Raw genomic sequence first — 27411 nt, 5'->3', positions numbered from 1 at the left:
TATGGGTAAACAGCTCTCAAAGTCACTCTTTTAGTATAAAATGCAGTGGCGTGCACAGACATTTTGAGGGGCAGGTGCTCACACTTTTTTTTGGTTTACTTGGTCTGCTCTTTTTTCCCTCTACACCTATACCTCTTTGCCAAAAATAGCCGATCTACAAGCCCACAGCGCGAGGCGTTGTGGGCTTGTAGATCTGCTATTTCTGGCTAAAGTTCTCCTCAGAAAAGGGATGCTAGGTTTCGAGTGGTTATGGTAAAAAGAAAAATCATATCACATAAAGATTTGGCGGACCCCCTGTAGCAACTCTGAGGACCCCCTAGGGGTCCCGGACCGCCTCTTGAAGACCCCTGCAGTAAACTGAAAAAAGGGCACTTCTGGTCAAGAGGGCAAAGGGCAGGCTCAAAGTCACTCTTTTAGTATCAAATGTATGCTTTTATGCTTTGAGAGAGCTGTTTCACCGTAACATATAAGTCAATGAGGAGACCATTTCTAATCAATGGTGCAACAGAACAAGACATCTCGGCCAATGTGACTGGTTGCACCAGGATAAGGTAACTCGTGGTCAGCTGGTTGCTGGTTCAACGCTCCATACATACGTACAGGTACTCCCATGGTGCATCCACTTGGCTCTGGTTTGTAACAGTGGTGGGTGGACGAAGTACTCACATATTTTACTCGAGTAAAAGTACAAAAGTATCAAAATATACTAAAAGTACCAAAAGTAAAAGGTCTCACTATGTTTTTTCAAAATCATTTGAAAATAGCAGATCGGCTATTTTCGGATAGACGTATAAAAAAGGGCTTAATAGGTTAATGTATATTTTGTAATAAATCATCTAAATCTACAAAGTAACTTATAAAATAAAGTTTTCAAATAATTGAAGTGGAGTGTAAAGTACAATATATATTATATACAGTATATATATATATGCCTCTGCGATGTAATGGAGTAGATTTATAAAGCATTGGAAAATTGACTTTACTCAAGTAAAGTAAAAGTACCTCAAAATTGCACTTGAGTATCCACAAGTTTCATAGTGCGTGGTGGGCATCACTTCCTGTCAATTTGATCCCTGATACCTGATCAAATCAGGAAGTGATGCCCACAACGCCCTAGGAAACGTGTGGATAGCGCTTGAGTAAATGTGCTTAGTATCCTTCCACCACTGGTGTGTAAGTCCATGAAGAACAGTCATGGCCTTGGACGACCTCGTCCCCTGGGGGCCTTGGTGACGGGGTCTTTGTGGTTGGGGGGGGCCTCCAGAGACACATCTTTCTGCACCTCTTTCTCCCCCTTGTCCTTCTTGGCTTTGGGAGACTTCTTGGCCTTCTCTACCTTCTCTTCTGAGAGGACAGAGAGACACACTGATGAAACAACTTGTGTGTCTATGTCTATACCTGTCTATCTGAAACAACTTATGTGGAAGGATGCTATAGGCTACCTGTCTATCTGACTGTCTGTCTGTAATGATAATTGGCCATCCGAAAACATTGCTTTCCCCACAAGCATGGAAATACCAACACGTGTGTGTGTGTGTGTGTGTGTGTGTGTGTGTGTGTGTGTGTGTGTGTGTGTGTGTGTGTGTGTGTGTGTGTGTGTGTGTGTGTGTGTGTGTGTGTGTGTGTGTGTGTGTGTGTGTGTGTGTGTGCGCGTGCGTGCGTGGTTGCGTGCGTGGTTGCGTGCGTGCATGCGCGTGTGTGACACGCCCTGGCCCACCCCACGGGTTAACCGTCGATTACGGGTCGGCCTGCACATCACTAGTGTGTGTGTGTGTGTGTGTGTGTGTGTGTGTGTGTGTGTGTGTGTGCACGTGAGTGCACGTGCGTGTGTGCGTGCGTGCGTGTGTTCGTGCGTGTGTGTGTGTGTGCATACCTGGTGGAGGCGGTTCTTCCTCCTCTTCAGGCTCAGGTTCTCCAGACTTGATGGGCAGGAGGTCCATCAGGTCATTCATCACCTCATTGGTGCTTTCCTTGTTGTTCCTACGGTTCTTCTCCTCATCACGAGCCTAACCACACCCCCAGGAGAGAGAGGAGGTGAAACCACACCCCCAGGAGAGACAGGAGGTGAAAATAGGCCTACCCACCATGAACCACACCCCCAGGAGAGAGAGGAGGTGAAACCACACCCCCAGGAGAGAGAGGAGGTGAAAATAGGCCTACCCACCATGAACCACACCCCCAGGAGAGAAACCAGAATAGTGCGCTCCTTTGAGCGCAGATCCCTGCCAGGCCGGGTTGCCTACCCAGGGCTGTGTTGTGACCCGTTAAAACGCAACCATGAGGCCGATTTGATAAAGTTATTTTTTTTTTTGCCTAGTGGGAATGTGCGTGCAAAGTTTCACCGCATTTGGATGCTGTTCATGATTTGTGGCATTTTGTTCAAAGCGGGCCCCTCCCGCAAACTTTGGAAGCCAATCGTAGCCAATCTGTAATGGAATATGAAAGATCTGACAGATAAATCTTGATCACATGACTACAGAGATATTGTGTACCGATTTGTATGAGGTTTGGGAAATACTGTAATCTGTAGGAGCAGCAAAAGAAAAACATTTCAAAGATCGGCGCTTTAACACAATGATTTGAAAGGTTTTGGCTTCTTCGGTGCCCGAGATGAGCACTGTTCACAGGCGGACAGACACAGGAGCGAAAACATAATCCCTTGGATAATTAAGGGAGGAGAGGACAGAGCATACTAACCATCTGCATCTTCTTCTTGAGGTCTATGTTAGCTTGTTGGTATCCTTGTGACAATGCATTCAGGTAGTAGAGAGCCAGTCTGTAAGGAAACACATCACAACACGTTGGTTCCTCACTCTTCTTCACATAGTGACGTGCCCGTGCCAGTGTACTGTAGGTACTATATGTACGCGTAAAAATGTGTAAGTTTGAAATGGGCGTATGTGCTGAGGTGAGTATGTATGTGTATGTAAATCTGTGTGTGGAGACAGAGCCTTACTCTGTGACCTAATAGCCACAGAGTATGGTACTGTATGGTGTAGCGTTGTGTGTAAAAATTAAACCATATTCTGTGGTCAAAAAACCACACAGTATGGTCAACCATAGAACCAAACTGTACTAGGTGAATGCAGACTCTTTTTCTCTTTTCTTTTATTCCTGTCTTGGTGCCGGGATAGTCCATCTGAATTATGCTTCATTTTGCTCTAACCATGTTTGATACTGATATTTATTTTGTTGTGAAACATGAACCGGTACATTTTGAACTTTTGTTACTCTTTACACAATGTACTGCAGGTAAAAGCTAAGTCTTTACTCTGATTAGTACTAGTTTTGTTAAAATCAATGTTTGATTAGTTTCTTCTTTTCTATTCTATCGAATTATCTGATGAGATTAGTTTAGTTAAACAAATGTGTTACTACATTTTCTAATATTTTATAACCAAAGATGTTTCAAAAAGGGTAGGCAAAATAAGCCTCGGCTTCAGCCTACACCTTTTCGGTGCTACTTGTATAAGTAGACTCAAATGTATGTTTGTATTCTTTTTTGTTTTTTTTAAATGGACCGAAATAAAGATTTACTACTACTTCAGTACACTTTGGTTTCGTTAAAAAGCTAAAGGTTTATTTTCTGATAGTAATCATAGTGTCCAGTCACAGGGGTCTTCCCGTCTCTCCAGCGCTTCAGTAAACAGAAAATACATTTTCAGGTGGGTCACCATTTTCATCCAATCAGGAGAGAGAACCCATTTATCAGCTTCACTTTGGAATTAGTTGTTCCAGTAACATTTGCCTGCTCAGTGTTTTGTTTTATTTCATCACTTCCAATTTAATTTGTTTATCCTGTACTCCTGTATGATTTCTTTCTCATGATTGGATGAAATTGAAAGCATTTTCTGTTTACTAAAGAGCTGGAGATACTGTCTCCCTGTTACGGAACAAACACTTTATAGCATACAATAGACTATAGACTTAAAATAAATGTAATACATATTTCTAAAATACCTGAAATGGCTGATCTACAAGCTCACGACTACAAGCATTTTCACATTTTATTATTATTATTATTTGTACATCTGCCTATAAATACATGACCAAAATAGGGACCTCAGGGTTAATTTGTTTAACGACATGATGACAAATTCCAGACGGCAGTCAGTTGGAGTGACCTCATTGGGCATTCTATGCTATCATCACACAACAACATCACATTGTCGTCATCACTATCATGTCCTTTAACCACTTAAACCCCAGCATCCGTATTGTGGGGAAAGCTGTTGCCGAAAATAGCCGTTCAACAAGCTCACAACGTGATACGTTGCATCGCGTTGTGAGCTCGTCGCTCTGCTATTTTCCGCACCGGCTTTCCCCACAATAACGGAAAATACACTGTATTGAGCCCTCAGGGACTCCGGTTACTCATATGGGGTTTACACAACTGTGTTGTGTTGTGTTTATCTCATGTTTATCTTGTGTTTCTCTTACACCATGAGGAGGACAGCAGACATGATGAGGCCGGGGTTGGTGGCGTAGGTGAAGATGTTCACAATGAAGGACGGCAGGTCATTTTCTATGGTCTCCATGACAACATCGTACATCTTGTCCTGACCACTGGAAAAAGGACATAATAAGAAAAGTCACAAATGTTGCTTTACTTAAAGGACGACTTCACCCATCTTCACATAATTGGTTGCATGTGCACATCAAAGCGCCATCTCCCCAACCGTATCCATACTTCAACCGCAAAGGGTATCATTCAATCAATGTGCAAATCATTTGTGATGCCGACATGAACATAAATAATGCCTTTACCCGTTGCGGGGGGCGGTAGCCACGACTCGTTCATCCTACAAAATAGCAGTATGGGCATGCATCTTGCACAGGGGGCTGCTGGAGAGGCATGACACGGGACCACCGTGTCTCCCCGCCATGGCAGTGCTACAGCTTCGCCAAACAGCGCTTCACATCCAACTTCATATCGGGCCGTTTTATTTTTATTTCTTTCATTGACCTTTCAACGGAGCGAACGGTATTGACTTTAGATGTAATTTCTTCCCAAGTGGCACGTTTATCCAGATTGGTCAGGCCGTATGACACGCTTTGGAATACTATATATTTTTTCCTTTCAACTCCATTTAGGAGGACTTCGATTTTATTCTCGCTGTAGTTTTTCTTCTTAATACCTCTCGGCATGGTGCCAGATTCCAAGTGCAGTCTACAAAGTGCTGAGTCAGGTTTAACGCCCTTTATGGTGTGGAATTTCTCAGGAACGCGCTTCTGATTTTACGATCAGCTGGCAGCCGTCCAGATTCATCATAACACATCTGCACGTTTCAGGGACTTACACACTGCTGCTTTGTGTATTGCACGTCAGTTTTTGCTTAGAGAAAATACACCCTCCTTTAGTCACTTTATTTACACGCTATTTACGACTAGCTCAGTGAATCGCTCGGTGAAGGCTGAAGGCGTGGCGGAAACTATGTTTTGCTAGACTATGTGTTGCTCACCTGAAGGGCCCACAGTCGAAGGAGGGTGGCAGGGTCATGATGGTGTAGATGACGGGCAGCAGGCTGAGGAACAGCACCAGCAGCAGCAGACCCATGTAGAAGTTGTTGGAGCGCGACGCCTTGAAGACCCTGGCGTGAGGCACGTTGCAGCTCATCACCGCCCAGCACTGGTAGTACATGGAGGTGAGGAGACGCAGGACGTTCAGACCCACCAGACCTGGGGCATAGAACGCACCCATCCTGTAGGACACCCAATAAAACAACACTATCTATTAATAGAACGAAGATTACCATACAGTTATGGGTATAGGTGACACCATCTTTTCCATATAAAGTGACTGCCAATAATGGCAGACACAGAACAATGTTTCATTAATTGTTTTGCCCTTCTTTTAGTCCAACAGTTTGTAGACACACATCTTATGGACACGCCCTTAAAGGGAAAGACCACTTTGGTAGAGGTTTGGGTTGTGTAGTTACCTTGCCATGATGTAACTCCAAAGGTGGTCAAGAAATGCAAAATAATTGCTGCATTGATTAGAAATTGATAATTCAAAATATGCTCCCCATTGACTTACATTGTACAGTAACAGCTCTCAAAGTCGCTCTTTTAGCATGTAAACGAATGTAAACAAAGTCGATTCAGACAATATGGAACATCGCCAAACCCAGTAGTGTTTTTTTTTTTTTTTTATAAAAATGTTAACTTACTGTTGATTTAGCTATTTTTATTAGAAAGAAAACCTGGACTGGATCGGCGGATCCGGATCCGGATCTTCAAATAGTAAAATCATCAGGAAGTTGACATTTTTATAAAAAAAAATAAACACTACTGGGTTTGGTGATGTTCTATATTGTCTGAATCAGCTTAGTTTGTGTTCGTTTATAGGCTAAAAGAATGACTTTGAGAGCTATTTCAGCGTACAATGTAAGTCAATGGGAAGCATATTTTTAATTATCAATTTCTAATTAATGGAGCAATTATTTTTCATTTCTTGTCCACCTTTGGAGTTACATCATGGCAAGGTAAATACGCAAACCAAACCTCTACCAAAGTGGTCTTTCCCTTTAAGCAGCCAAATATCAAAGCAATTGTTTTACAATTGTACCCACATGCAGAGATGGCATGTGTGCACGTGGTTGGTATTTCAGTATTTTACAGCTGAAGCAAATATCCATGTACATGTCAAAGGAATATCCAATTTCTAAAATAAAAATGGTGGTTTCATTAATCATGATCACATCCGGAGTATTAGGGGAACTCTCAACCACATCACTAAATGTATTGTTATATTGTACATACTAAATACATAAATACAGTATACAGCATACATACCATATCATGCCTTGATTGAAGATCAGTCCGAGCACATTACCGCTGATGTCAAACTCTCCATAGGAGGGCTACAAACACAAACGTCAACACAAGACTGAATGAAGTGATGAAAACTAGGCCAATATTATCAATTTGCATCTCTCTGTTCTCTCTGTCTCTGAGTCTTCCTGTCTCTCTCTCTCTCTCTCTCTCTCTCTCTCTCTCTGTAGTCTCTGTAATTAAGTTCTCAGAACGGTGTCTGGTTTCCTTCAGTGTGAAGGATCACTTTTCTTGCCATTTGTCAGCGGTATCGAGTTGAGTTGGAGGAGCCAGTACAAACAGTACTGGTATACTGCCAGGCTGAAACGTTGAACATTATGAATAAAAAATACATTTGTGTTTGGCTTTTAGGATTCCTAAACGAAAGGTGCACAGGGCAGATATGTGACAAAGAACTTAAATCATTTAATAACAACGTCATACTTTAAAAAACATCATGACTAGTGGAACTAGCCGATCTACAAGCTCAAGACACGTTTTGAGCTTGTAGATCGGTAATTTCCACTAGCCATGTTGTTTTTTAAAGTCACATCTTGACGCGTATTGAGCTTGTAGATCGGCTATATCCAGTGGTGTGTTCTAGGTTTTTTTGGAGGGATACGATAATCATTCCCTGCACGACATGCTCGTGGAGATACGCTACCGCGTTTTCAGTGGATGAAATGGTTAGTAGAGGACTACGCTTGGCCACTATTTTTGAAAATGGTTGAAAATATAACACTATAACACTATATAACACTTTTCAACATGGAAACGATTATGCAAAAGATAATTGCGATTATTTCAAATAATTGCGATAAGACAATTGTGTATGAATTGTGACAGGCCTACGTATGGGACATTTGGCCCTCACGCACACACGACAGTTACAAAGTTTACATACATTGACAAAAAGCCGAACACATGGACACAGTGTGAGTATATACTCACAAATCCCGCCTCCAGGTCCCAGCACCAGCAGTAGTTGAGGAAGCGCACCACCACGGCCCGCACAAAGTCACCGATCAGGATGGTCAGATAGCTGACCTGCATGTCTGACACGATCAGCTTCACAAACTCCTGGACGGGTCAAGTTTAGCAGCCAGACCAGACACACAGGGAACAAGCAGAACAAAAACAAATGTTTCCTTTCTTGAATACACAAATCTGATCGGATCACTTGCAAATCGACTCTGTCGGGTGCGAACCTCATTATGTCCAAACCTGTTGGACTGCCAGACTCCACCTCTTCCCTGTACCCCTTCCTGTCACCTTCTGCTCTATTGGTGATAGCGACTGACGTAGATATGAAAAACATGTCGACATACCGTGTTCATTTGTTATCATGTTTTTTTTCACTTGGGCTTGTTTTTTTTGGCCACAATGTTAAAAATGTAATTTATATAGCATTTTTTAAAAACATATTCTAGGTTATTCTTTTTTTTACCTGGTATCCTATAGTTTTAATGTATAGGTCATTATTTTTGATTATTTTATTTGACCTGTAGAAGGCTATAAGCTGCCCTGAGAGCAGACAATTAGCATTGTTGCATATATATATATATATATATATATATATATATATATATATATATATATATATATATATATATATATATATACCTGTAAAAGGCTATAAGCTGCCCTGAGACCATCATTGAGAAACTGCCCTCAGAGCAGCAAATTAATGTATATAATGTATATCATTTAAGCTTCTCTGAGAGCAGCATTGAAAAACTACCCTGAGAGCAGCAAATTAATGTTGTTGTATGTATATCATTTAAGCTGCCCTGAGACCAGCATTGAGAAAGTGCCCTGAGAGCCGCAAATTAACATTGTTGCATAATATATATACCTGTAGAAGGCTTTAAGCTACCCTGAGACCAGCATTGAGACACTGCCCACAGAACAGCAAATTAATGTTGTGGTATGTATATAATTTAAGCTGCCCTGAGACCAGCATTGAGAAACTGTCCTGAGACCAGCATTGAGAAACTGCCCTGGGAGCAGCAAATTAACATTGTTGCATATTGTTTAGTCTGTTGAGTCTAAACAATATCTATCAAAAATAATGACCGTCAGTTTAAACTTTAGACTAACACTAGGTTCTTGGTTTACCTGCAATCCTAGTTTACTGAGGCACTACACTCTCTCTCTGCATTTGATGTATGTGATTACATTATTGTAAGTCGCTCTGGATAAGAGTGTCTGCTAAATGCCTATAGTGTAAATTGTATTTGCCCGCAGTGTGAACATAGCCTTTGTCTTACTATTCCTACAGCCGTCTCCCAGCAGGGTCCTCTGATGGCGTCGGCAGGGTGGATGTCGGGTGGAGGAACGTCAGTGGTGTTGTAGAAGCTGCTGTAGTTGGCGTAGTATTCATTCAGAGCCCAGATCGTGCTGTTCTTTATAGACTTCTCCAAGTCCAGCTGAAGACATGAGAATAGATAAAGCCATCAGAATGGTTTCAGGCATGTTGACCGGGCTCAATACTGCTCCTTTTTTCCCCTCTACAAATCTCTTCAACAAAAATAGGTGATCTACAAGCTCACAACGTGTTGCAATGTGATGCGTTGTGAACCTATAGATTGGCTATTTTCACTGAATGTTTGCCCCCAGAATAGTGATGCTAGGGTTCATGTAGTTAAAGTAGTTCACCCAAAAATGACTTATTTTCTATCAATTGCACACCCCATGAAGCCTTGAATTCATGGATTTGTTTTAGTTTTTGTCGCTTTCCTTAGGCAATCATTTGATTACCAGCGGAAAGATGCTAATGTATCCGGTAGGAGACACAAAGTCGACTCTTTGTGTCTACTACAGGAAATACACCCGGTCATCAAATTATTGGCTCAGGAATGCGACAAAAACAAAAGAAATACATGAATTCAATGCTTCATGGGGTGTGTAATTGATAGAAAATAAGTCATTTTTTGGGTGAACTACTCCTTTAAGCATAAGGAACATTCTTTGACATGTTATTCATAAGGCATGCAGATTGAGAAGATCAGGGCCTCGCAGGACATTAGGAGGACATCGCAGAGACTATGTTTTTGGCTTCAGTAACGCCTTTCCCTGGTTTCTGAACCCAAGTACTCCCTTTACCTGACTACATTTTGCTTAGAGAAGAGAGCAAGAGGCCCATGCCATAGCTACCATATTAGGGGTACTTGTAACCGCAATTGAGAAATGCTGATGTATGGCATTCAACTGTGCAAAAAATAATAGTAAGTTGCTGTTGGGTGGAAACCTTGTCCAAACATATTACCTTTGAGGTAAAGTAAAAAGGAATGTGTGTTCCAGCAGTGTTTACTCAAACTCCTGTATAGCTACTTTTCATTGATTCAATATGAGATCCACCAACAAATCTGCCGTTTTCTTTAGCATGACATTCTTGTAAAACAAAGTGGGACATTCATTTATGAGGGGGCGGGGGGGACATAAAAAAGTTGATATATGGAGATACAAGGTTTCTGTCAGGATTAGGGATGTAAGATCCAAATGCAGTCAGAGTTAAAGCAGGTCAAATGCATGAGGATTTATAGAGACACACACGCGGGAACTACACATTTCACGCCCACAATTGAGACAGTGCACCCACGCGAGGTCCGCTAGAACGATGTGCTGCAGCTGTCACTGCAATTACTATGAGAGGAATATGAGAGTTAGCCTACTTTTAAAATGATCCTACATGAACTGCAGACGATATAGAGTTGAATGAAAGCTAGTATACTGAGAACACAAGGAGGCCAAGAACTAGAGCTGAACACTGCAACAACATTTACAAACTGCCAGTCAAAAGCAAACTCAGGGGAGTTTAAATTGACACAGGTGAAACTCAAAGACAATGAGCACAGAGATTGGCTGATGGGGCAAACAGGACACAGGTGACACAAATTAGCAATAATCACAGGGTGGAGAGACAAGACAGGTAACAACAACTAGGGCAGACAGGAAACACTAGGAACATTAACTTAAAAATAAAAGGAACACTGTGAAACTTAGAACACCACAGAAAACAGGAAACAATATCACTACAAAAATAAAACAGGAAGACAGATCCTGACAGTTTCTGCCCGACTTGAAAACATTTCAGTCTTTTTTTTTAAATAGTGAAAATATATAAATAGGGTTTAAGTGCTTAAAACTTTCTGTATGAAAGTCAAGCTGCATATGGCGCGCACGCACGCACGCACGCAAACGCACACACACACACACACACACACACACACACACACACACACACACACACACACACACACACACACACACACACACACACACACACACACACACACACACACACACACGGTATCTCTCCTACCTTGGCATTGACCTCATCGAACAGGGCGAACAGGAAGGTGTAGAGGTTTCCCAGGAAGAGGGCGAATATGCGTCCCAGCTGCCACTTGAGGGCGACACGGGGGTGGTACTCCTCCAGCTCAGCGATGGACTCAAACAGAGGGGGACACATGAGGCCCAGGAGGGACATGACAAACTCCACCTGGTGAGCATCAGGGGTGCAACAGTTAAAGTTGTACAGTGCAAATTTCAAAAAAGCGATTTTCAGCAGCCTCTGCTGGTCATTACCGTCACTGCAGGCCGTTCGTTTATCACTGCGTTACCCAGAATTCCATTTGTTTTCACCGGAAGACGGAAGCGTTTCAAAAAGCGTTCTTTTAATTGTTTTATACGATCTGTGGAACGTTTCTCTTAGCCAGTGGAGCTTTAGTTCTGTGAGCTGTGTTTTTAAAATCAGCGTGAGTTTCCTTTTTGTTATTAGCGCGGTAGTTCCTGGAGGGAAAGTCAACCTCGACAACGTTCAATAGAAAATATATTAAAAAAAGGCTTTCGGGGGTGAAATTCATGGAGTGGGTGCTGTGAAACATTTGCCACTCACAAAAGATATACAATTTAACTTTAGTTTTGTTGAAAAAGTTACCTAGCATTACTTTAATACAACTAATCGGTTTAATCGATTATTTGCCGATCTACAAGCCGATCTACAAGCTCACAACGCCTCGCGCTGCGAGGCGTTGTGAGCTTGTAGATTGGCTATTTTTGGTTAAAAAAATGTATAGGTGTAGAGGGGAAAAAAGAGCAGACCAAGTAAACGCAAAAAGTTAAATCTGAAACACAATTTTATGCAATAAAGAGGGGGTCCCTGCTTCATCTCTCTCTCAGCTAGGGGGTCCGAAAACGTTGAAGACCCCTGGTTTAAGTGGTGAGGATACCTTCATGATTGATTGTGTTATAGCACTACAAAGAGAGGAGAGGAGAGGAGAGGAGAGGAGAGGAGAGGAGAGGAGAGGAGAGGAGAGGAGAGGAGAGGAGAGGAGAGGAGACCTGCCTCATTCTTCTCAAACCAGGACAGTTCATCGTCTTCCATCTTAGCGAAGTCCTGCGAGCGTTTGACCACAAAGTAGATGAGGTAGCCACTCCCCCCCAGAGCACACAGGATGAGGGCGTTGGCCAGCACCCTGAGGAACCGGCGCAGGTGGACGTTCTCATCCTTCTGGTTCTCCTGCTCGTCTACGATGGATTCCTACAGCAGGGGAAACGCATTTCTCACAATTAATCACAAAGCACTGCAGTGGCAGGTTCACAGGTTCAAGTCCGTCCAAGCAAATTTGCTACTTTTACCTTAAGTAAAGAATTGACTATACTTCTTCCACCATGGGTGGTAAATGCACTTGACCTTTCCAGCGTGTGTATCACGTGATGTGACTCAAATACGTCACGTGATACACTGGAAATATGAGTGGACAGTAAAGAGGGTGACATCATCAACGTTGGCCATTCATTCAGAGAGCTGGAAATATGAGTGGACAGTAAAGAGGGTGACATCATCAACGGTGGCCATCCATTCAGAGAGCTGGAAATATGAGTGGACAGTAAAGAGAGTGACATCAACATTTAGGAAGTGTCCTGTGTCAGCGAGCTAATCCTTCAGCTTGTAGGGCTTGTGTTTCTCAAACATGGCACCACCGCCCACCGAACACACACAGTTGCACAAGCACGCACGCACGCACGCACGCGCACACACACACACACACACACACACACACACACACACACACACACACACGGCTGTGGACCTCTATCTGAAAATATGTTGTGTCAGGGACCTCCAAGAGAAGATTTGGGTTTTTCATTTTTCAAGATAGAAAAAAACAGTGTCAGAAAATGAAAAATGGGTGAAGTGCTCCTTTAAATTAAAACGCAGACTGGGGTCCCAGAGATAAAAGAAATCATGTGAAATGGGGGTCCGTGCCCTTATGCATATCGTCTCTGTCGGGTGGAAAGAAAACCAAAAAGTGTTATTTTTCAGGATTCTAATTGAAAAATAGCAAAAGTAAGCAGATCTACAAGCTCTAAACGCGTCGCTTCACGTAGGGGCATTCATTTACGAATAAACACAAAAAGCAAAAATATGGACATAAGCTATTTCTGCCCGACAGCAACGATATCCCCCTTGAAATAGGTTGATATCTAAATAGAAAATAGGTTGAGAATCAGTGTTCTAGTGTGTTGGTCAGCATCATCATCATCAGGTACCTTGAAGCTGGTGGTGATGGAGGCGTACTTGTTGTCAGCGGTCTCAGGGTTTCCTATCAGGTAATCCCAGCTGGTGAACATCTTCCAGGCAAAGGTGAAATCTGAATCATCACCTCCGTCTCCACCGTCGTTAGCGTTACGAGCCATCCTGAACACACACACACACACACACACACACACACACACACACACACACACACACACACACACACACACACACACACACACACACACACACACACACACACACAAAAATACATAATTTAACTTGTTTTCAAGTATATCCAGGTATAAAGGATGTTTTTGTTTAGATTAGAAGAAAACGTTTCAAGTGGAGCAGTAATGTTAGTTGGTGGTATATATTCATTGTGAGTAGCAACTGTATAGCCAGTTGTAATGTTTTCACTAAAACATGTTGTTGGAACGGAAATATGATCCATTTCTTTCTTCTTCTTTTTTTTCTTCAGTGTGCATGTGCATAGTGCATACAGCAGCTTTTCATTGTCTGGGTTCTGGTAGCAGCAAACCATAAGGCAGAAAGTATTTAGTATGTGTTCATTTATTGTGAGTCATATTGTCATCTATATATATATATATAATATTCGACAATGCTATCATGTTTTCCTAATGTTGTGCAGCCCTTGTGTATGCGTGTGTGCGTGCGTGCGTGCGTGCGTGACATACGTTCTAATAACAACCATCAGACTGTATCCGAAGATGCCGACGCCCACCAGGAGGTAGGACAGGGGGAGGCGGAACTTGAGGAGGCCGATCTGTCGGATGTCGTTGTAGTAACCGTAGAACAGGAAGGAGTACTTGCAGTATCCCTGTGTGTGGAAGGACACAGTGAACATATAGTAACAGTATCCCTGTGTGTGGAAGGACACAATGAATATGTAGTAACCGTAGCACAGTATCCCTGTGTGTGGAAGGACACAGTGATAGTAACAGTATCCCTTTGTGTGGAGGGACACAGTGAATATGTAGTAACCGTAGCACAGTATCCCTGTGTGTGGAAGGACACAGTGAATATATAGTAACCATAGAACAGTATCCCTGTGTGTGGAAGAACACAGTGAACATATAGTAACCGTGGGACTGTATCCCTGTGTGTGGAAGAACACACAGCCAATGGGGGTACTCCTACAAAGTCATAATCTTTTAGCTACAGCAGTGGTTCCTAACTTTTTGGGGTTGTGTGATTGTTTTAGATGCTATGTGCTTCTTTTATGTGGTCTATGTGCCTGTGTACAATATGTACGTATATGTTAATATCGTATGTGCTTTTTATTGCTGCATTGTACAGTATGTTACTGCATGATTGTTTTGCCTTTTAAAACTTTTACCGTCAAACTGCCCAGCCTTTTGACTGAATCTACTTCATAGAATAGTGATGATAATTAAAATGTAGAATCCCTGTAAGAAATGCATGAATGAAATGAAATAAATAGAGATTTCATGTCCTCACATCAAAGTCAAAGAGCACAGAGAAGTCCATGGCTTTGGCCTGCTCTTCTCTGGGGACGGTCTTCCTGGCAATGGAGCCGTATGGAAGGCCCATCATTACCTAAACACACACACACAACATGTATTTAATACCTAAATATAATGTGTACGTCACACAATGTCATACTCTAGCTCAGTGGCGTGCACAGACATCTTGAGGGGCAGGTGCTCAAGTAAAAAAAAAGAAGGGCACCTTGCACGGCGCGCGGAACCGCCGGCTGCCTTAGTAGTGTGATATTTATAGAAGAAAATTGCAACGCACATTTTGGGGAATTGTTAATATATTAGAAGCTTTTAATCCAGAATTGATCGATGTCACCATGGGCTACACACTGTAAACCAGGGGTTTTCAACGTTTTCAGGCCAAGAGAGATGAAGCAGGGACCCCCTCTATATTGTATAAAATTGTGTTTAAGATGATACTTTTTTTTTGTTTACTTGGTCTGCTCTTTTTTCCCTCTACACCTATATACCTCTTTGCCAAAAATAGCCGATCTACAAGCCCACAAGCCTCGCAGCGCGAGGCGTTGTGGGCTTGTAGATCTGCTATTTTTGGCTAAAATTCTCCTCAGAAAAGGGATGCTAGGTTTCGAGTGGTTATCATATCACATAAAGATTTGGCGGCCCCCCTGTAGTAACTCTGAGGACCCCCTAGGGGTCCCGGACCCCCTGTTGAAGACCCCTGCTGTAAACTTTTCTTTTTTTCAAAAGGGCACTTCTGGTCAAGAGGGCAAAGGGCAGGTGCTCTAGCACCACCTAGAGTCTATCTGTGCACGTCCCTGATCTTATAGATATCTCTTTGAGGACATGGCTGTAGTACCTCTGGCAGCACCACCAGTCCAAACATGAATCCAAACAGGACCAGGTTCAGACCGTACATCCACCGTAGGAAGATGAAGTAGGAAGCCACGGACGACCCAAAGTGACCTGGGGTTCAGAAGGGTCAAAAGAGAAAAAACAGGATCAGGCGGGATTTAAAAACACTCGTACAATTGAATTCAATTGTCTCCACACTTTATCCTCATTAAAGATGCAATTCGGACCAGCGCACGGACCGTCCGCTTGGGTTTTTAGCTGCGGTGGACTCGGGATGCAGTTATATAAAGTTCTATATATCTGCAGTTCTATTCTGTACCACTCGTCATAGGACATAATAACATAATTTAAAGCTAAGGAAAAAGGCTGATCTACAAAATAACGTGTCGCAATGCGCAAGTTATGAGTTTTTAGATCTGCTATTTCCCCTATCTGTCGTACGACGAAGTTAATCGGGCTTTGAGTGATTAATTACTTCTCATATTAACTTTAGCCAAATACAGGTCAGAGTCATAATATCAGGGTGGTACCGACTCTCGACTTCTTTGATCCTGCTCTCCCAGGGAATGCAGGCGGTTTTGAAGTTGTCAAAGTCACGTTTAAACTTGATCCATTTCTGAAAATAAACAAGGCAAAGACAGCAGGAAAAACTGTGTTGATTAATGCCCTATCGATCTAACAGGTATGATGTGATTGTTTCGTTGACAATAATAAGACCAATGTTTGAGTGATATTTCTAACTGACAGTGGTGGAAAGTACATATACTCCAGTGCTGTTTAAGTACAATTTTGGTTACTTTAACTTTACTGGAGTATTTCCAATTTTCAATACTTTTACTTCTACTCCACCACATCTCAGAGGTAAATATTGTACTTTTACTCCACTACAAAAACTGTAGTTACTAGTGACTTTTTAGATTTTGATTATTAATTCAAAACATACATTAATTACACTTCAACCCTATTTAGACTTTGGCTATTTAAAATAGCAGATCTACAAGCTCTACAAGTTGTGAGCTTGTAGATCTGCTATTTTCAAAAGATTTTCATACCTTTTATACATTTGTAACCTGTGAACAGGACATTCTGCATGATGAGTACTTTCTACTTTTGGTATACTTTAAATACATTTTGATACCAATACTTTTGTACTTTTACTCAAGTACATTTTGATTCCAGACTTGTACTTTTACCAGAGTATTTCTACATTGCAGTATTGATACTTTTACTTAAGTAAAACATTTGAGTACTTTTTCCACCACTGACAATAATAAGACCAATATTTTAGTGATATTTGTAAGTGACCGTGCGGTCAGAGAGCTGTTGTCACCTTTGCCATCATGACTTTGAAAGCGTAGAGCTTCCTGCCCTTGCCTTTCCCCAGAGCTCCTTCAAACTTGTCCACGAACTCTGCTGCCTCCCTGTTAGACCAAGCAAAATGTAAGACAATGAAAAGCCATCAATGTTTATGAACACGTCCGTTTGTCATGACTGCTGCTGCTGCTAAGGTTAAAAAATCAAAGAAAATTCACCGTGTCTGTCCTTCTCTTAATCAACTGACACTTCTGTCACATTGTATTTTTTTTATGAACAAAATACCTCAACCAACAGAATAGATCATCTGTGAATTATTGTCACGTTAAAGCTGCAATATTAATGAATAAAACAGTATTCTAACGAATCTGTATGGCAATTATAACTACATCTGCCGTAGTTGGAGGTAGACTCTCCTTACTCCGGTTGACAACTAGTACTGCAGCTCACAGCACAAAATCTCCCTAAAATCTGCAGTATTCATTTATCCACTTGTACACTCTCAGAGTTAAGTTAAAACTGAGTATTTTACTGTGTACAGTTTGTAACAGGAGAAACAGACACAGGTCAAATAAAAGTGTGGTGGGAGCGCGCCCTAACTCTGCCAAATTTTCACTTAAAAAAAATAGCAAAAATCGCAAATCTACACAATAACGTGTCGCAATGCGCAAGTTATGAGTTTTTAGATCTGCTATTTAATGATAATGAACCTACAGAAGCTGGTGATTATAATCTACTGTATGGAAGGAGATGATGATTAGCCTATAGAAGGAGATCCTATGGAATGAGTTGATAACGAACCTATGGAAGGAGGTAGTCATTAACTTATGGAAGAGGCATTAGCCTATGGAGGGAGGTGGTCATTCTTTAACCTATGGAGGGAGGTGGTCATTAGCCTATGGAAGGAGGTGGTCATTCTTTAACCTATGGAAGGAGGTGGTCATTAGCCTATGGAAGAAGGTGGTCATTCATTAACCTATGGAGGGAGGTGGTCATTAATATATGGAAGGAACATGACGTAGTGACATGCAGGAAGTCACACAGCCACAACGCCATGCATTAAACAGTGTCAAGCTCATGAAAAAGTCAAAGCCTCTCGCCTATCTCTTAATGCCCTGCCTGAACCTGTGCTTACACTCAGCTGTATGTAGACTAGACACACACACTACACTCAGCTGTAAGTAGACACACATACAACCTAAGCCTGTACTTACTACAGCTGTATAGACCAGTGTTGATTTCGTCGACTAAAACTATGACGAAAAATGTTCGTCGACTACCTTTTTTCACTGACGAAAACTACAAACTAAGCTATATGATGACTAAAACTACGACCAAATATACTGACAATTTCGTCAACAAATACAAACTAGACTAAAATGTTAGTGAGGGACTATAGTGTAGAAGAGATACAGTAGAACTAAAAGACAAGTCATTTTATGTTTGGTTGCGCTCAGGTGTTGCACTCTGAAAATAGCAGATCTACAAACTCACAACGTGTCACGCTGCGACACGTCATGAGCTTGTAGATCGGCTATTTTCAGCATGCAACCAAGTGTAAAATCAGCCATTACGACACCATCAAGGCACCACCAAAATACATTTTAGTCGACTAAATCAACTGTAGATTTAGTCGACTAAAACTAAACCACCGGAAAGTGAGGACATTTTGAGGACACTATCCAGTGTGTGTAAAGTGCATAGTGAATAAATGTAAGACAATTAAAATCAGGGAATGGTTGTCACAAGTATGTGTATGTGTGGTGGATACTTGTTCATGTAAATATGTTCCAGACATACATTATCAACTAACCAACAGTTAATATCTCCAGAAAAGATTAACATGATCTTACATGGTTTTTACATGGTCATGGCAATCAAGTGCAGGACAGCCCCTTACTGTACCTTTAGGACATGATCCACCCGACACCCCTTCAGCCTTCACACACACTTAGATCAGCTTACACAGGATGTCTGTCCCTCCCTCCTATACCACACACAGGCTGTGGTATGACCTCTGACCTCCCCCTCAGTCAGGTCTGCACACTCTCTCCCATTGTCTACCACAGTCTGAAAACTCACCTCTTCAGACTCCACCACACCCCGTCGCACTCACCTATTAAGACTGTACCTCACTCCCTAGCACTCACCTACTAAGACTGTACCTCACCCCCTAGCACTCACCTACTAAGCGTGTGTTTTTTAAATATTTATTTGGCGATTTTTTGAAAAATCGTGAAAAAGTGTGCAAAAAAAGAGTTGAATATGTAGATTTTTAAAGCAAACTTTTATAACTCAACTCTTTGCTTCTGGGGGGTCCCCGGAACAAAACATTCTGAGATGGGGCGGTCCGCGGCCAAATACAGATAATTCTGGAGGTCCTTGTGGAGCATCACTGATATAGCAACATACTGTTAGGATTTAGAAAAAAAATATATATATATATATTTGGAAGCGGACCCCCATCTCAAAATATGTTGTTCCAGGGACCCCCAGAAGCAAATATTTTAGTTAAAAATGTTCGCTTAAAAAATATATATTCAAAGATTTGCACAAATGTTCACGATCTTTCAAAAATAGCAGATCTACAAGCTCACTCGGTGGCGCGCTATGACCTTGTAGATCTGCTATTTTTGAAGAAATCTTAAAATGACACAGATGCGTTCCCAGATTTAATTCCCGGGTTAATTGTTTTTCTTTGCACTCTTTGTTAAGTCACTCTGGAGGAGAGCATCTGCTAAATGCCAGAAATGTTGTTTTTGTCTTCTTTTCTTTGTGTCTACTGTATGACAGCTGTGGTGTGCCTTTCAGATTAAACAATGATTGATATTTGGCAATGTGTTACATTAAATTCAGTATAGGAACAGTTTGGTTTCTACTATAGGCCTGGCAAGTAGGCCTATTCTGAAATGAGCAGTGGTCACAAAAAGTCATATCAAGTAGTGCAGTGGTTCTCAACCAGTGCTCCGGGGAACACCAGTGGTCCTTGACGGGGTTCCAGGTGGTCCCCAGCTAAAAGATGGAGAGTTGGTAACCAAATGGACCCTTATGGATCTTTAACTTTTGAGAGCGTAAAATGAAACCAAATCCATTTGGACCAAGAGTTACATTATTGTTTAACATCTGCATTACTTAATTAAAGAATTGTTATGTTGATCAACGTTTGCCTGTTATCTCTCCTATGGCACCACATCAATACAGCATGGATGGAATTGTGGACAAAATCTTATCCAACGATTACAAAATATTCGAAGTCTTGGGTCTGAGAGGCTAAGATCTCATCAAATGGTGGTTCTGTGGCTCAAATACAGAATAAATAATGGAGTAGTGCATCATACTGTAAGAGCTCAGTAAAAGACATGTTTCCTGAAAGCATGACAGCTTTGCACATTTGAAACGGATTTCAGTGCAAAGATGCTTTGTGGAAAACAAGGATACTACTAAAGGAGGAGTAGTACCAAGGCTCAAATCAACTACTTTGCATTTCTCCAAAGTAGTAATCAGCTCATTGTAGAGCACAGCACTGAGACGGAGGATGATCAAAGCGGTGATGCATTAAAAAACAAACTTTAATAAAACACATGAACAGCATCACATGTACAGGACATGAGTGATGGTATAAAGTAATGAAGGTTATGTCTCATAACCCCAGTTCTACGATCACAGCAACAACATCACATGTGCGTGACATGAGTGATGGCAAGTATTACGAGCAAAGACGAAACAGGACTTAAACAAGCAAACCCCTTCAAACTTTTCAAAAATGAGCCAGACGTGAGCGACACTCGAAACACGCAGAGGGGCAAGCAGAAAGGAGGTGGTGTTGTGTTGTTATTATTATTATAATGTTGTTTTTTTACTTCAGATATCGAAGCCTCTTCTTCATGCGCCACGGTTTGTTTCTCAGGGTGGCGATCAACTTCTTCTTCTCCTCCACCTCTTCCTTCAGAGCTTCCATCTCTCCCTCTGACATGGATTCATCAGAATCAGAGCCAGAACTGTCAGAGGGAAAGAGCCACCACACAAGGTCACGCTTTGGCCACCGTGTCCAAATCTATGCCAGAGTCAAAAGTCTCGCGGCACACCTGACCTGTATTCATAACGCACATACCTACACCAGCTACATTAATAATCTACAATCTCACAATATCATTAGCACAAGTGTGCCAGGGATAAATCAGCTAGAACTTATTACACACACATTACCTTATGTTGGGCATGTATAATATGTACATATAGTCCTTTAATATTTGAGGGGCCGTGTTTTTTCCGATTACTTTTGTAAAACAAAATGTAAAAATGAAGAACTCTACTAGATATGATTATCATTCAAGTAAAAATATGTAATAAATTCAGTCAGCATAATTTGAGTTCCATGATAAGTTGTGTTTGTATTGTCATATCTGACGTTCAGATACAATCCGGTACTTATAATTAAAATACTGAAATCAACACAAAGTTGAGTTTTAGTTTTTTCAAATGCAGTTTCTGGTTTTGTAATTTTATCCATAGGCAGAATCTACTGTGTGTGTGTGTGTGTGTGTGTGTGTGTGTGTGTGTGTGTGTGTGTGTGTGTGTGTGTGTGTGTGTGTGTGTGTGTGTGTGTGTGTGTGTGTGTGTGTGTGTGTGTGTGTGTGTGTGTGTGTGTGTGTGTGTGTGTGTGTGTGTGTGTGTGTGCGTGCGCGCGCGTGTGTGTGTGCGTGCGTGAGAAACATTGCACACTGCACATTACATTGAGGTAGAGATTCTGTGACGGCAGGCAGCAAAAGTCATATTGTTAACGTGTGTTATGGCACTGGCCCATTTAGGGCAGTTTTTTGGTGGAATGGGTGGGTTGTTTAGGCTGTGGTTGTCTGCCCCACTGGTTCTCAACATCCAGGGACCACAAGGGGTCCATGGGGGGTCCAAATGGAACCCTTTCAGGTCCGTAACTGTGAGAGTGTACAAGTGACTTGGCTCCACTTGTACACTCTCAGAGTTACATAAACAATGAGGATTTACGTGTAGTCCCAGAGATGTAAAAAACAAATGGTACAAAATGGGTAGCCTGGAATCCAGCCTGATTCGTTACGTTCGTCTTTTTCTCACTTCACTACTGAGTCTGGCCACTAGGGTCCTATTTGACTTTTGTATTTCCATTACGTAGGCAAGTCAGGAATTGACTCGAGTTTTACATTGGACAACACTGGTCTCCCCCCCCCCCCCCCCCCATACAGACCAATCAGAGGCCTCTGGCTGTTTGGGCACGGAGATAGGAGCATAGACATATAAAGGTAGACGCCTCCTCCGGCTCTGAGGCTTTACATTACATTACAGTCATTTAGCAGACACTTTTATCCAAAGCGACTTACAATAAGTGCATTCAACATAGGTAGGGAACTAAACTACTAATCACCAGAAGCATTTAAGTGCATTCTCTTCTAAAACAAGCAACCAAGAGTATACCTAGCGCTAAGGCGTCTGCTCGGGCGCGCTTCCGCTTCCGCGGGGCAAGCGGGAAGCTTCCAAGTGCGTCACAGAAGGGGATTTTCGCTAGGCCAATCAGAGGCAGGTGGGGGCGGGACAACTAGATTCTGACAAGTCCTGGAAAAGACGCGCTGTGATTGGCCAGTAGTCACTTTGAGTGGCAGCGTGCCCCCTCTAATATGGTGGCCGCGATACAGGTCGCTCCAACGAACTGCAGCGGCCAATGAGGTATCTAGGTTTCTATATCTATGCGAAGTGAGAAAAAAAAAGTGAGCTGTGTGGTCATCACAGTGATGGAAGCTCACTTAAAAAAAAAAGTTTTTTTTAAAGTGCATAGTCCTATTCATAGATTATTAATTTCATCATGTGTCTCGCTAGCCAATCACAGTGCTGAATAGAGTCAGCCAATCACAGTACAGCTAGGGGTGTACTAATGTAGAGGGGTGTGCTATTATGAGCCAATCACAGTACAGCAAAGGGTGTACTAATGAGGTGTCCCAACCCCACTTATAGGAGCGGCTACACCGCTCAAAAAACGCCGATCGTAGCAAGCAGGCTGGATCACAGGCTACCAAATGGGGGTCCCGTGGCCTAATAGTGCATATGAAACCGGGGGTCCTTTTAACTGACAACGGTTGGAGAACCACTGGTCTATGAGATCGGGCAACACTCCATACTGCACCTGTCGTCTTTTCCACCCTTCTTCTTCTTGTCCTTTTCGTTCCCTTTGTCCTTCCCTCCTTTCCCCTTGTCCCCTTTCTTGTCTCCTTTCTTGTCTCCTTTCTTGCCCCCGTTCTTGTCCTTACTGTTCTGCTCCTCTTTCTGCTTCTTGGTGGCCGCTCCCTTCCTCCCTCCCTTCCCTCCCTTCCTCCCTCGCTCTTCCTCCTCCTCCTCCTCGCTCTCCTCCTTGGCGCCCTTCTTCTTCTTCCTGTTGGAGGCTTTGCTCTTCACGCTCTTGCCGTCTTCGTCCTCGTCTTCGTCGCTGTCCTGGGCCCTGGCCTTCTTCTTCTTCCGTCTCTTCGGCGCGTCGTCTTCGTCTTCCTCCTCCTCCTCCTCCTCTGATTCCTGCTGCTTCTTCTTCCGAGCGGCCTTGGTTCGCCGGGCTTTGGCCCTCTTCCTGGCCTGGTCTGAGTCACACACACACACACACACACACACACACACACACACACACACACACACACACACACACACACACACACACACACACACACACACACACACACGCACACGCACACGTATTAATTGTTTTCAATTATAACCACTTAAATCCTACTCCTTGAGACACACATAAGGGTGGTGTTAGTGTTACTTTCATTGTCTTGGAGATGCAAACAATACAGGCATCAGCATTGTGTTGTGGGGACAGACTAGACTTGCGTGGCCAGACTGTTGCCTCCCACAACTTTCAAATGTTTCCGGTCATACAGTCTGGGACTCAGAAGCTCTGGTCATGATTAGAATATAAACCGGATGTGAAGCCCCTCCTCCCCACTTCCATTTCGTCTTTACAGTCGCGCAAATTTATCCTAATATAAATCAAAATCATCTAAGTATATTTAGCTTGCTGCTTAGCAGAAATGGAAATTAAAAAACAAAATGTAAAGATATTTTTTAATATATTTTTGTGAACGTAAATGCCAGTTTCCTCACTGGATCACCGAAGAAGAGTACACCCAGAAATCACGTGATCGCAACAAAATGAAGCTGGTTTTGTGTAGTGTTTAGTGTAGTGTTATAGGATTTATAAAAGTCTGCTTTCCACATTCAACTGGCCATAACTATGGTATGGATTACCACAAGTGGACAATTTACACCCTGTGCGTGTAATGAGGCGATCGCCGTAAGGACGGTGATCACGAGTGATTCCATAATGTTTCAAAGGTACAGAAAAATCGCTCGTTATCGCTGGCAGTGGGGCGACACTATTTACTCTGGCAGTTTAAAAGTTAACGATTCCCATAGGGGGTTCCAAATGGACCCTAACAGGTCTGTAACTCTGTAACACTGAGATGTACAAATGGAACCAAAATGTAAAAGTTTGAGAACCACTGGTATTGTAATTGTATATCAGATGTGAAGTCTCCACATCCCAGCTCTGACAGAGTGATAAAAACCGGTTCCAGAAACGGTTCCAAATTATGATGGAACCGATTTCGGTTCCTCAATGTTGGATCCGGTTCCTCCGATTCCGGATCCCAACCCTATAGTCTTGACGCCTAACTGCTCCGTGAGGCGCTGCGTCCACCCCCCCCCCCAATACCCCCCACGGTTTTCCAAGCCCCAAAAGCCACAAAAAGGAGCCACATCCATGCATGGAGCACCTTTGTTTGCACCTCCAACACACTCACGTGATGCAGATTCCTTTCCCCTATTCACACTGTCAGTGTAGTGTTTAACTTTGGAGAACTTAACATTTTACACCAGTCAATGAGGAACGATTGGGCTGGAACGTTGCCAAATATGGAGATGACTGACTGACGTCATGGTACTGATGATGTCATTTACAATCTACAATTTAGCAGACGCTCTTAATCCAGAGTGATTTACAGTAAGCAAGGACGCAAGATAATACATTATACATCATAATACATCAAATGCATAGACATAGTAATCTAATAATAAAGTAATACATAAGTAAACCAATAATCTAAAAATAACTAATCTAATAATAAAGTAATACATAAGTAAACCAATAATCTAAAAATAAGTAATACATAAGTAAACCAAGAACCTATCATCAGCCTGTACATTGAAACTATACACACTATAGGATGACAGGCCAACAATGACCTGGCATCAAGGCTAAGGCTAGGGCAAGTCATAACACTGACATCACAGACTGACCACAGGAAGTCACAGATCCTCATGGAAGCCACAGTATTATTAGAGCCTGTCTTGTTTGACTGAACAAGGCTTCATCCCTTTCTTTAGCTTTTAATTATTAAAAACACAGCTGCTGCAGTCAGATGTCAATTGACAATTAATTGTCAATTTATTATGAATAGATACTTCATTGGGTTGGGTCACAACGAGTATGTATCAATATTTCTGGGTCACTGATGAAACAAGAGTCACCCTGGAGTCATGCATGTCATGTACCTTAATCTGGGTACACTGGGAAATCCTGAGTGTTAATTTAACTCTGAGAGTATCTGTATGGTGCATTTGTATACTCAGTGTACAGTGTAGTTCAACCAAAAATGACGTATTTTCTATCAATTACACACCCCATGAAGCCTTGAATTCATGGAGATTGTTTATTTTTTGTCGCATGCCTGAGCCAATAATATGATGACCGGAGGAGTCTCCGGTAGGAGACTTGCGGGGTCTGGTAAAGTACACGCTCTCCAAACTCCCACTCCAATCCATGTCTTTCTAATACTGTACTTGAATGATCTTCAATAAGCCACACCTTATATCACACTCAACTATGCACACCATGTTACTCAAATTGTGTCTTTGTTTACTCTTTGCTCATGCTTGAGTTAAAATAGAACACTTTTTGGAGTCTCTGACTATAGTTGTGTGACATTTTGATTGCAATTCTTGAGCCACGCCCTAAAGGAACAGTGTCTTAATAAGCAGTGACTTTACCTTCACTGTCGTCACTGTCACCTGCAGCATCAATGTCCATTCCAACTGAAAAACACAACGCACACAACATTTAGCTTGTTTACTTCTCCACTAGTCAGTGGTGGGAAAAGTACTCAAATGTTTTACTTAATTAAAAGTATCAATACTGCAATGTAGAAATACTCTGTTACAAGTAAAAGTCCAGAATTAAAAAATAGTATTGGTATAAAAATGTACTTAAAGGACCAAAATGTAGAATGGACTCATTATGCAGATTGTCCCATTTCACAAGTTTTCAAATGTAAGTGTATACAAATCTTTTGAAAATAGCAGATCTACAAGCTCACATTATGAGCTTGTAGATCTGCTATTTTCAAATGGCCGAAATGTATAGGGCTGAAGTGGTTAATGTATGTTTTGTAATAATAATCAAAATCTGTAAGTAACTAGTAACTAAACGCTTTCAAATAATTGTATTGGAGTAAAAGTACAATATTTGCCTCTGAGATGTAGTGTAAGTAAAAGTTACACTACATAGAAGTAGAAGTAAAAGTACAAAAAATTGGAAATACTCCAGTAAAGTACTTGAGTAAATGTTCTTAGTTACTTTACACCACTGCCACTAGTGATGGATTAGCATCCATCCTGTGCTTGTTTCCACATTCAAGCACCACAGAATTTTAAATAACAACAACAACTTTCTCACTGATTAGTTGAGCAAAGTAAAAAATAGGACAATCTTCTTAAATGTAAAAAGAAAAAGCTAATCGTCTCTGTCGGGTGTAAACCTCATATGTCCAGAACTGTTACTTTTCAGGATTCAAATACAAACACATAAAAAATAGCAGATCTACAAGCCTCGAGCTTGTAGATCTGCTACTTTTGATGCTGGCATACTGACACTGTAGTATGATCAAGTAGGGCATTTTTTTTTACGAATTTACGAAAAAGCAAAAAAGGTTAGAATAATATGGAGAAAAGAGGTTTCTGCTCACCGTCCTCCATCCTGATGGCAACATTATCCTTTTTCTTGGGAGGCATGGTGTGGATCTGATCCTATTGGTTCTGATCTGGATTTACACACTTTATTCCTCCTAGAATCCTCTTCCATTCACTTCAATAATCTCCTCTCCTGCCATGGAGCCACACGCACACACACACACACACACACACACACACACATACTCACACATACACACACCTCTCTGTCCTGTTGTGTTGTGGTAGAAAGGTAAGTGACACACATAGTGACCCCCCCCCCCCACACACACACACATGACAGGTGCACCTGTGTGTAGGCTTTCTAAAGGCTGGTCACCATGACAACCATCAAAGCTACGCTCTGTCCAACAGATGATA

At 42.0% G+C, this 27411-nt stretch overlaps 1 protein-coding gene across 1 annotated transcript; it reads right to left on the bottom strand.

Moving 5' to 3' along the window:
• Window positions 1-1192: 1192 nt before the first annotated feature.
• On the bottom strand, window positions 1193-27093 carry tmc2b (transmembrane channel-like 2b; the record flags this gene model as incomplete). The annotated part of the gene is made up of 20 exons (XM_084054397.1): window positions 1193-1344; window positions 1874-2006; window positions 2698-2776; window positions 4441-4566; window positions 5463-5702; window positions 6799-6866; window positions 7768-7896; window positions 9087-9245; window positions 11141-11320; window positions 12167-12361; window positions 13375-13522; window positions 14059-14201; window positions 14843-14941; window positions 15701-15807; window positions 16231-16312; window positions 17027-17117; window positions 20871-21008; window positions 23147-23603; window positions 26074-26118; window positions 27048-27093. 20 exons carry the CDS (start codon window positions 27091-27093, stop codon window positions 1193-1195), a joined length of 2817 nt encoding a protein of 938 aa, XP_083910523.1.
• Between the last annotated feature and the right edge of the window lie 318 nt (window positions 27094-27411).

Source organism: Gymnoscopelus microlampas (assembly GCF_963454915.1).
Source record: "Gymnoscopelus microlampas genome assembly, chromosome: 4".
NCBI lineage: Eukaryota > Metazoa > Chordata > Actinopteri > Myctophiformes > Myctophidae > Gymnoscopelus > Gymnoscopelus microlampas.
Note: the sequence above shows the minus strand (reverse complement) of the source record. Positions and strands in the feature narration are given on the sequence as shown.